This window comes from Gastrolobium bilobum, unplaced genomic scaffold (assembly GCF_033153095.1).
Source record: "Gastrolobium bilobum isolate Gb01-03AN ecotype WA unplaced genomic scaffold, APGP_CSIRO_Gbil_v1 utg3506, whole genome shotgun sequence".
Classification (NCBI taxonomy): domain Eukaryota; kingdom Viridiplantae; phylum Streptophyta; class Magnoliopsida; order Fabales; family Fabaceae; genus Gastrolobium; species Gastrolobium bilobum.
The window spans coordinates 148,715-159,794 of record NW_026897168.1 but is presented as its reverse complement, the minus strand read 5'-3'; the positions used below and the strand labels follow the sequence as shown (position 1 = coordinate 159,794).

General features: G+C 35.4%; 1 protein-coding gene across 2 annotated transcripts; it reads left to right on the top strand.

Moving 5' to 3' along the window:
- Nucleotides 1–575: 575 nt before the first annotated feature.
- Nucleotides 576–7,201, top strand: LOC133304640 (3-ketoacyl CoA thiolase 1, peroxisomal-like). Of its 2 annotated transcripts, none has more exons than XM_061504686.1 (14): nt 576–728; nt 1,672–1,745; nt 1,860–1,944; nt 2,124–2,250; nt 2,428–2,526; nt 2,608–2,675; nt 2,759–2,866; nt 2,952–3,029; nt 3,104–3,236; nt 3,324–3,420; nt 4,025–4,148; nt 4,271–4,379; nt 4,650–4,733; nt 7,039–7,201. In XM_061504686.1, the coding sequence occupies exons 1-14, from the start codon at nt 624–626 to the stop codon at nt 7,083–7,085; spliced, it is 1,338 nt and encodes a 445-aa protein (XP_061360670.1). In that variant the 5' UTR covers nt 576–623; the 3' UTR covers nt 7,086–7,201. The 2 variants fall into 2 exon arrangements, with proteins under 2 accessions (XP_061360670.1, XP_061360671.1); XM_061504687.1 differs by having other exon boundaries at nt 576–768; nt 1,715–1,745.
- Nucleotides 7,202–11,080: the final 3,879 nt, after the last annotated feature.

Here is an 11,080-nt window from a genome sequence, read left to right as displayed (position 1 = left end):
AAGAACCATATTAGTCTCTAAAAGGACTAAAATTAGTCCATTTTGAATTTCTTAGGGATCACGATGAGTCTTTTTATTTGCTATGTACTACAACGGATATCGAAAAATTTGATGAGGACCAAAAATAGTATTTACTCTAATAATTATATAATATATTTTTTTAATTATATTGCATAAATTAGATTAAATTATTCCTCGAAAGAAATCTCCAAACTAATTTGCATGTGCTCAATTTTCTTTGTTTGGTCAACCCAACTACTTTTGTTTTTCTCTACGAACCCCACTCACTCTTTCATTTTGGTTGTTGGGCGCACCGCGCATGAGAGCCTTAGACACTCATTAATCACCTTAATGTGCAAAACGTGCGATGTGTTTTTCTTTTTTTTTTTTTCTGAAAAATCTGAATCAGACAAGTACTAGTGGGGTGGGACATTACTGATTGGTGGTATTTTTATTATTTTTTTTGGGAGGAAATTTGCTGGTGAATTTCCTTGAATTTTCAAGTTAATTTCTCGTTCTCGTGATTTGTTTTGTGGTGACAGTTTATATCCCAACTAGTCTTTGTTAAAATTCTGTAACACAGAAACAGGCAAAAGCAGAGACATAGGCAACGTTGCTCAAATATGGAGAAAGCAATTCAAAGACAGAGAGTCCTGCTTGAACATCTACAACCCAATTCTTCAAATTCATTTTTTTCACCTCAAACCCATCAATCTTTTAATCTTTCTGTAAGTTTACATATTTATAACATTTCACCACTGTATCTCTGTTTATGTATTTCCTGTATTGTGTTGCATTGTATGTTTTGTTTATAGGAGCAATTTTATTCTGCTTTCAAGTGGGTTTTTCATTTTCCTTTTCAGTTAATTTGTGTGTTAGAGATATATAAAATCGTTAAAGAGGCCTTCACTTAATAGCTTAAGCTTTTGGGTGAATTGGTTCTTTACATAGTATCAGAGTTTATGTCCTAAGTATCCTCACTGTCCTTCACTTTCTGTTGTGGAATTTCTTAGCACAGTTAAGTGGATCTGTGCATTATCCACCCTTCATGCCTAATGGATTCTCGTATGAGGGGGCGTGTTAGAGATATAAAAAACCGTTATTATAGCCTCATCCAACAGTTTAAGCTTTTGGGTTAAATTGGTTATTTATAGCGTGTTTATGCACGTGGTGATTTTCAAAGTTTTGATTATTTGTCTCTTCCTGAGACTATATGCTTTCTAAGCATAAGAACTTATGTTGTGTGTGTTATGTGTGTGTACGAATCCGATCCTATGTTAACTGGATGCTATTCAATTTGATGGTGAATGGTAAAGGTGGGGCACAAATGTAGCTGAGGACTGTGTATTTATGTTCTTCTGAATCTTTTGAACTTGCTCCTTCCGAAGCATTTACAGAAATACTATTCAACTTTTTTGTTTCTCTCTTTCTTTGAGAGTGAGGTTTATAACGGTGGTAAGGTTGCTCCTCATGAGCGGAAGGTCATAGTTTCGAGTCTAAAAAATTACCTCTTTATAGAAAACATGAAAGGATAAAATTATGTACAATCTACCTTTACTTCTACCCTTCCAAGTTAGGGAGCCTTGTGCTATGGGGTTTGCCCTTTTTTCACTCTTTCTTCATCAAAAATGCTTGAGTGCGTGCATTTACTTCCTTTTCCATTTGTGTTAGGCATCATCCTGTGCGGCTGGGAATTCTTGGCATGGGAAAACAGGTGGATCTGACGATGACGTGGTGATTGTAGCGTAAGTTCATCAATATGGCAATATGAATGCGAATCTATTTGTGTGTTTTCTAATTTGTCGTTTTAGTTAATGACATTATAAAAACTTTGACTTTAATTTCACTGCAATAACCAGTGCATATCGTACTGCCATTTGCAAAGCAAAGCGTGGGGGCTTCAAAGATACCCTTCCTGATGACCTACTAGCTTCAGTTCTTAAAGTAAGTTCTTTGATTAATTAATTAGTTAATAAGAAAAAGATTGGTTCATGATTGTAAGTTATCAACCTCCACATGGTTTGGTTCAAAATCATCTTAAGCTTCTTTTCTTGATTAGTGGTTTCATTCATTCATTCATTATTTATTTTTTGTGTAGTTTCTCATTTACCAGTTCTATGTAGGCTGTAATACTGAAAACAAAAGTAGACCCAAGTGAAGTAGGAGACATAGTTGTTGGCACAGTACTGGCACCAGGATCAGAAAGAGCTATTGAGTGCAGAATGGCTGCCTTCTATGCAGGTTTCCCAGGTAAATTTCTTAGTCTTTATTGAGCATGGTCAAAAAACATGATTTATATGAAATTGCTGACTAACATTCCTAAATCTAGAGCTCACTTGTTGACTTCATATGATATAATGCTTTAAGTTAGTATGCATTTTGGCTCAATATCCGATATATGTTTGATCTCCTTCAATTGTCAACCAGAGACAGTGCCTCTTCGAACTGTCAATAGGCAATGTTCATCTGGACTTCAGGCAGTTGCTGATGTTGCTGCTTACATAAAAGCTGGGTTCTATGACATTGGTACGAAAGAAACTACAATGTGTGTTTAAATGCGACACGTTTGTTGTTTTATGACCAAATCTTCCTATTATTTGATGCAAGGCATTGGAGCTGGACTGGAGTTTATGACACAAGATAATATTTCAAGGCTTAGCAAAATTAACCCAAAGGTACATTTAAGTTTTAGTTTTTGGATTACACATTTTTGTTTGAAACATGGTTTATGCAGGTTGTCTTTTCATTATTTTAACAGGTGGAAACCTTTGCACAAGCCCGGGATTGTCTTCTTCCTATGGGAATCACTTCTGAGAATGTTGCACAGCGTTATGGTGTGACACGGCAGGAGCAAGACCAGGCTGCTGTGAGTATGGAAAATGTATTTAATGTGCTATGAATTTATGAAAAGATTATCAGGATGCATAAACTCTCTTAATATGTGTAATTAGGTCGAGTCTCACAAGCGTGCTGCAGCTGCAACAGCAGCTGGTAAGTTCAAAGAAGAAATCATTCCAGTTTCAACGAAGGTAAGTGCTAACTGCCAAGATGAATTTCCTTTTAGTATTTGTAATGTTATAATACTGATGATTTATTTCCAAAGATTGTGGACCCTAAAACCGGAGAGGAGAAGCAAATTATCGTTTCTGTTGATGATGGTATTCGGCCAAACACAAATTTGATGGATCTGGCAAAGCTGAAGCCTGCATTCCACAAGGATGGATCCACAACAGCTGGTACTAGAGAAATCTGTTCTTGTTTCTTCTGTTACTCTGGGAAAAATCTTATACCTAGTGAATCTGTTTGCTTTCTATCTCTTTCAGGGAATGCTAGCCAAGTTAGTGATGGTGCTGCAGCAGTGCTCCTCATGAAGAGAAGAGAGGCTGTGCAAAGGGGGCTTCCTATTCTTGGAATCTTCAGGTACACAGTAATGATGCATATATAATCAAAGGAATTCTTTTAAATATAGATGTGGATCTAGAAACAATCCTGCATGTATTCTGTAATGTGCACAGTACTAGCATGTAGCACTGAAATTCTTGTTTTCTTGTATTTAAACTCCATATATAATCTATAGAAGCAGCATTTAACTCTTAACTTGACTGTGCTTATGTAACACCATATTACAGAAAAGTCTTGGAAGTTAGGTCCCTGAAAGTACTTTTTTGATAACTATAAGCTTATAAAACAGGCATGTAGATGTAGGGCTACTGCACATGGATTTAGCATCCTGTAGGACAAGCTAATTAGGTTGAGAAATATTCCTAGTTATATACAGGTACTGCTTATTAAGTACTTTGTCTAAAAAAGTTACTCTAATAAAGGATATTTAAAGCTTGAGACCTTGTGCTTCACAGTTTTGATATTAGAATAGCTTGGGTTGCAAAAAAATTCCAAATCAGTAACTCATGCTGACATGAAAATCAAAGTCAGGCCTCTAATACAACCTTATTCTTTATTATTATTTTTTATATTTTAAAATTAAAAATTCGAATTCAATTCACAAGTGAATTCAATTTTGTAGGAGTTTTGCTGCTGTTGGAGTGGATCCTGCTGTCATGGGTGTTGGCCCAGCTTATGCTATTCCAGCTGCAGTGAAATCTGCTGGCCTTGAACTTGGGAACATTGACTTGTTTGAAATCAATGAGGTATCGGATTTGGTGGTCATGTAATTGATAACAGCCTTTTATTGCACATTTACACAGACAAGTTATGTGGAACTTCAATAAATCTTGTACTCAGTGTTTAGCATTACAATGGTCTTGTGTAGGCATTTGCATCGCAGTTTGTTTATTCGTGCAAGAAATTGGCACTTGATCCCAGAAAGGTCAATGTCAATGGCGGTGCCATTGCTCTTGGGCATCCTTTGGGTGCTACAGGTAAAGTTGAGATATTTTCACTTTGGAATTTATCTTTTTTTCTTTTCTATTGTTTTCTTGTTAAATAAGCCAAAATATTAAGAGAGGCACCTGGAAACATGCATATGTTTGTATTATTGTAACATGTGTACTCATGTATATTATGTCTTATGACAAGGACAAGCCATCTTACTCTTACAGTTAAACAATTTATTTCTGTTCACCTCTCGCGGACATAATACTTTGAGATGCTTACAATTGGCGAACTTACATGCTGCCATTTTGTATTAGGTGCACGCTGTGTTTCAACTTTATTGAATGAGATGAAGCGTCGAGGCAAGGATTGTCGCTATGGTGTAATCTCAATGTGCATAGGTGATTTCTTCTTTTCGCCTCTCTCCAACTCACACATGCCAGAAAAACTACTGAGCATTTATGAAAAATTATAAATAACTTATAAAGCATATATGTAATCAATTTTATTTAACTCAAGTTAAAATTAGTTTTGGTGCAAGTGCATATGACAGAATCCCCAAGCACAAAACACAAATAGGAATGAAATGGAGATACTTTTGTATTGACTGTGTAGAATATTACAGTAAGTGATGTCTGGATTTTGAGAAGCCAGTATCTCCCCATTACAAACTTCCCAGTTAATTCTTACTTACCCCTCTCCTCTCTCTTTACTATTCTTGTGTCCTCCTCCCTCTGTAGCTGTTACAATATCTTCAACGAACTCTCCCCCTCACAGCAAGCCGCACATTCATGTGCTTTCGTGGGGGTCTGATCCGTTGTACCCCCAACTAGAATAAACTCAAGTAATGTGTAGCTTAAGAGTACTCCCCCCTTCCAAAAGAAAATAAACCTTGTCCCCAAGTTGGAAAGAGGGAAAGAAAGTATTCTTGGATAGCCATTAAAGACTCACAAGAATTTTCAAAATTTAGAAGTCCTTGCCACTCGATCAAGATCTCAGGTGAGCCTTTTGCATTAGTTCTGAAGTTGATGACCTCCTCTGGTAGCACAACCAGCTCCCTCTCCTTGAGCTTCATGAGAGGCAAGGGTTGAGGGGTTGGTGTTGCAGAAACAAAACAAACCTCTTGACTATACGCGTCTGGGAGAGTGTCCGTTTAATCATATTTCAGCGCAACATAAAAGGAATACCTTAATTGCAAAACTTTTAAAAGAGACCGAGAGTGAAACAAACAGAAGATAAAAGATAAATAGGTGCTGATGCAATAAACTGCTTGTACTCAAAAAATCATATAAATTCGAAATCTTTATCAAATGACCTGAAGATAGGGTGCACCCTGCTACTAGTGGGTAGATCTAGCTGGTAGGCTACACTGCCTATCTTTTCCAGAACTATAAAAAGCCCATAGAATCTGGGGCTTTTCATTCATCCTTTTTGCTAGTGACTTCAACCTACAAGATTGAAGGTTGAGAAACACCTTATCTTCAGGTTCGAATTCTAGTTCCCTTCTATGTTGATCAACTTGAACTTTCATCCTCTTTTGAGCCTTTTCCAAATTGTCTTTGGGCTCCTGCAAACAACTGTTCATTTCTGCTATGAGAACCACCACCTCATTTACAAAGTGGGGTCAAGCAATAAGGTGGCAAAGCATTGTCGAGAAGGGAGGAAGACAAGGAGTTGCAGGCCTTTTCTCGGCCTTTTTAGCAAGACAGTTCTAGGAAGTTGTGTGGTACCATGATATTGATTTAACCATTGTTAGTGATAGGGACAAGAGTTTTATTAGCCTTTCATGCAGGAGTTGTTCAAGTTGCAGGGTACCACACTTCAGTATAATTTATCATCCTGAGACTGATGGGCAGACAAAGGTTGTTAATCATATCTCGGAAATGTACTTGCTCTGTTTCTGTTCTGAACCAAATACTTATCACCCTAAGTATTGTATTGATCTTCTGAGATCAAGGTGATATGAGAGGTAGGAATACAAGATTACAATAGGGAAACATGACAGTCTCTCTTCCTTACGTTAACTCTCACTGACCCCTCTCCTCTCTCTTCCCAATTCTCATGGCCCCTCCCTTCGAAGCTGTTACCAAATTTCTCGCCATAGCAAGTCACACTTGCACGTGCTTGCTTGTGGTGTGATCCCCTGTGGTCCCTCTTAGAGTAAACTATAGTAATGGGTGGCCTAATAGTATTTCACCTGAAAGCTGGGAGATAAATTTTTAGAATTCTCTCAAGGTTCATAGAACAAAATGGAGAATTTGATTGCGGCTGTTCTTTTAAGTTGACACTCGGTAGTCTGGTAGATGTATAGCTAGACAGAAGATTTATATTTTACTCTGATGCCTAAACTAGACAGTCTAATATTTGAAGTGGCTTGCTAAATAAGTTAGCATATTTATTTCCAGAAAAAGAGTTGTTATAGAATCGCAAAAAGAGAAGCATCACAAGGAATGATGTTCTTTCCTGTAAAATTGAAAGAAAAGAACGGAAACAAAAAGAGGATCATGTGAGTAAACCTTAAATGCGTCTGTGGAAGTTCAATGCACTTTCTCCTATTCTTTTTTATCATGAACCACCTTGCTCCGCTTTAAGTAGATTAGGTACATATAAGGAGAATAATAAATAGATTACTAGTACATGCAAGGGAGAATTTAGTGTTATTCATTTTCTTGCTTAATAACATTATTGAAATCTGCATCATTTCAGGGTCAGGTATGGGAGCTGCTGCTGTATTTGAAAGAGGAGATTGTTGAAGATTTATTTAAGTTTAGAACAGTGAGAAAAAAGTAACAATATTTTGTCAAAGGATACTTAATGTATCATTTGAATTGCTATTTTGAATTTTGTTGTGATTGGAAGGTCGCAGATAAAGGACAGCGTAATTGTTTTTAGCTACAGAATTGAAAATAAATGTATCCTTTTTTTTGGATAATATATATTATAGCCATCTTTTTGTTTGTACTAGGCAACTTTTTTGTTTGAATTTGATGATGCTTAAAGACCTAAAGAAGGAAAACATAAATTATTTGACACAAACTATAGCATCAGGTTTGAATCCCCTATTTTGACCTAGTTGTAAGATAATACTTTTAAACAAAAAGATGGGAAAATGGAGCAAGGAAAATAAAATAAAAAAATTAATTTAATAATGAGCCTAAAATCCATTTCTCACTTACTCTATTTTGTAAGTTTGACACTATAATCATGGCTGTACAGAGTACAATTGAAATTTCAATTGATTTGAGATTTGTTTGCAGTGAAGGGTGCAAACTGAGATGAGCCTCAAAGATTATTGAATTTGATCGTATAACGACGGAATGGTATAATGAAAGAGCATTCGGAAAAGGGTGCAAATACAGTGCAAAACAAAAAGTGCTAGATAGGATGCAAATTAGTACTACAACGAATTCAGCTAACATTAAAATATGTAATTGATTTATCATAGACCACAAATTATTCTTCAAATATCAATTTAATGATTAACCTTGATCCATATGAGATTTCTACAATGAATCACGAAATTTTCAGTAGGGAATCACCTAGAAATCAGATAAAAAGTGACTCATAATTCTGCAATTGCACAATTCATGTTTAGATCTATAATAAGAGGTCGGCCTAGCTTTTTTTTTGTGTGCTTAAAAGCTAATTAAAAGTTAAGTATAAAATTAATAGCTTAATACAAAAGTTAAAGTTGCTTTTGTTATAAAATATAGGGAGGAAATTTGAGAAAGGAAAGTGAAGATAGGAAGTATATAAATATCAAAGCATGAACTCTTGGAAATCATAAGAATATTATCAAATTTTAATTCACTAATCATCCCATTTACATAGAAGTCATGCCCTTCCTTATATAGGACTATACATGAACAAGGGAGTATGAAGAGCATTGTGTGGCTCCTTAAAGTTTCATGACAACATAACAATAAACTCACTAACTTTGTCATTGGAGAGGGGAGCATTTTCCATTCCAATAATATAACTGACATAGACAAAGGATAAAGACAAACTAATAGAGACAAAGTCCAAAGGCACATCAGCACATGCAAATAGAGAGAGGTATTAGCTCAGAGTCAGAGAAAGTAGTAAAAGAACGATTTAGTAGCCATTGACCTATCCGATACTGCAAAAGCGGTGTCAGAAGTGTATCCGTCTGGGATGCGTATCGAATACGTTGAAGAAATTTTTTTAACGAATCAGTGCTTCATAGATGCTATTAATAATTGCTTTCTTTATGCTATTATATTTTTATTTGACTTGCTGACATAGGCATTCTACTAAAGTCCTCAACTTGCACCAAAATCTAGTAGTTATCTCCTAAATAAGCTATTAAATTAGTAATTTCACAACTTTTTAATCCTCTACTTAAATTGGGAGTTCTGATTGGCATACGATATCCTTGGTCCTTGTGTCTGAGAAAAGGTTAGTGTTGAAGGGGATTCCATGAGAGTGATATCCATGTTTAACAAATAGTGATAATAAAGCTCGGATTCTTATTTAGTGACTAGAATTCGAGCATAGATTGATTGCAATATATTGGAGCTATTAAATTTTAGCAATATATGTGGCAATGACAATGTACACGTTGACTGGTTTGCAAACAATGCCATCAATAATGGTTAAAGTACTTTAAATGCCTCAAGATATTAGGTTTTCATTTTCTGTAAATCCTTTAGTAAAATCTAAATGTATATTGTTGAATTATGTGCGCTTTATTTGTTTTAAATGAAAAAAAAAATAAGAATTTATCAAATTTTTTTTGAAAAAACAAGAAAGGCTCCAACACATGGAATCCTCTAGAAAGATACAAACAAGAGTCATTTGTGAGTTAGGTGAATCATTTAATTAATGACATAAACACTGAAAGGTCAATGAAACTGTAATTCACATCAACTTAAAATTGAGTATAACTTAATGAGGGAACAAAAATACCCAACAAATACTAAAAATTAAAAAGATTGATAATTAAGTGCTCAAAACTCAAAAGCACGAAAGGCTAGACAAGAACTAATTAGCATAACCAAAGCAGGGTGATAGAACATAACTCCATAAACATGACTAAAGCCCAAAAATAAGACCATAGATAAGAAAACATGGTAAAATGACCCTAATAAAATAACACATTTGACCAGTTATCCATTAGGCTTGAACTTGATGTTAACATGAGTGAAGCCCCCATTAACTACTTCCTTTGCAAGAGGAGGCACCTGATCATTGCCTTGATGGTCAGCCTCAGCTTTAACATTGACTTGACCAAACGTTCCTGCAAAGTTATTTCCTGCATCCTCAGAAGAAATAGGAGCTAGAGTGAGTTCATCATTTACATTTTGCAATTGGAGATTTTTGCTTCAGATTCTAGCATTGAGTCTCTTTCTTCTCTGAGCTTTGTTTCAAACTTGTAGTGTCTAGAAACCAAAGAACTGTGACCTTTCTTTTCTGATTTGCAAAGAACTGTGAGGTGAGGAACACTTGCTTGCACTTTTATGTATGTCATGTGGTTTGCACTCATTACAAGTATGAAACCAAAGCTCAAAGAAGAAAGAGACTCAACGCTAGAATCCGACGCGAAAATCTTCCTTTGCAAAAGGTAAATGATGAACTCACTCTAGTTCCTGTTTCTTATAAAGTTGCAAGAAATAACTTTGCAGCAACGTTTGGTCAAGTCAATCTTAAAGATGAGGTTGACCATCATGGCCATGATCAGGTTCCTCCTCCTGCAAAGAAAGTAGCTGATGGCAATGGTTTCACTTATGTCAACATCAAGTTCGAGCCCGATGCATAACTGATCAAATGTGTTGTTTTATTAGGGTCAATTCACCAGGTTTTCTTATCCATGGTCTTGTTATATACATTTGTGTACAGATACTGACATTTTCCTAGGAATAAGTTCATTCGCAACCACCAGAATGTAGTGTCTTTCTCCATTGTAGTATTCTTTTTTTGGAGGCCTTGGATATACCTGGATAGAGCGAGAGTTCATATGTTTATTTCCTTTTTTATGGTTTCATGTGCATCTTAATAACTTTATAAGAAGCATAAGGAATATGTGTTCACATACGACTAGTACCTTAGCTAGACTGCCTGCCATGGCATATTGATTTAGAGCATCCCCGTTGAAAACTAAACATGATACAATGTCTATAAAATAATCTGCATCACTTGTCCAATGGATATATTGGACTTCACATCCTGCATAAATAACAAAAGAAACACTCAAAAGTGTTTATATGTTGAGGTTGGACTTTCTTGAGAAGAAATTAACTAATATATAATGTAGGCTTCCAAAAAGAATGATGGTTCAAATAATGACATTTTGTATCATGAAGTTAATGACCGCAATAACGAGGACACAACTGCTATATATACTACTACATTTGGTAAAAAGACATATCATAGACCAAAAAGAAACAGATTATAAAAGACTCAGAATTGACATTATACATCACTAACCAAGTTGGTAAGTTGGAAGATTTTCTCCCTGTACACAACAAATGATGTTTTGTAACTCATACAAGTTTACCTGTAGAAAGATCATAAAATTGAAAATTTCTACATAGAAATTTTTTGATTCCAGTTTGAAAATTACCTGTTCTTGGGGCCAGAAAATCAATTGCATAATTGTTGAGTGATAATGATTATGCAAGACTTGCTCAAGTATACACATCAACAAGTAGTACAAGGCATATTTTTAAGACCCAAATATATTTCCAAGGAGATCATGGCATTTGTTTTCAGTTTTTTCAACTTTGTA

What these genes read in the sequence shown, in the direction of transcription:
- LOC133304640 (XM_061504686.1), top strand. Translation starts at nt 624, where the DNA reads ATGGAGAAAGCAATTCAAAGACAGAGAGTCCTGCTTGAACATCTACAA. An exon ending in CTTCTATGCAGGTTTCCCAG is followed by an intron (nt 2,251 to 2,427) that starts GTAAATTTCTTA and finishes ATTGTCAACCAG; the next exon opens with AGACAGTGCCTCTTCGAACT. An exon ending in CCTATTCTTGGAATCTTCAG is followed by an intron (nt 3,421 to 4,024) that starts GTACACAGTAAT and finishes TCAATTTTGTAG; the next exon opens with GAGTTTTGCTGCTGTTGGAG.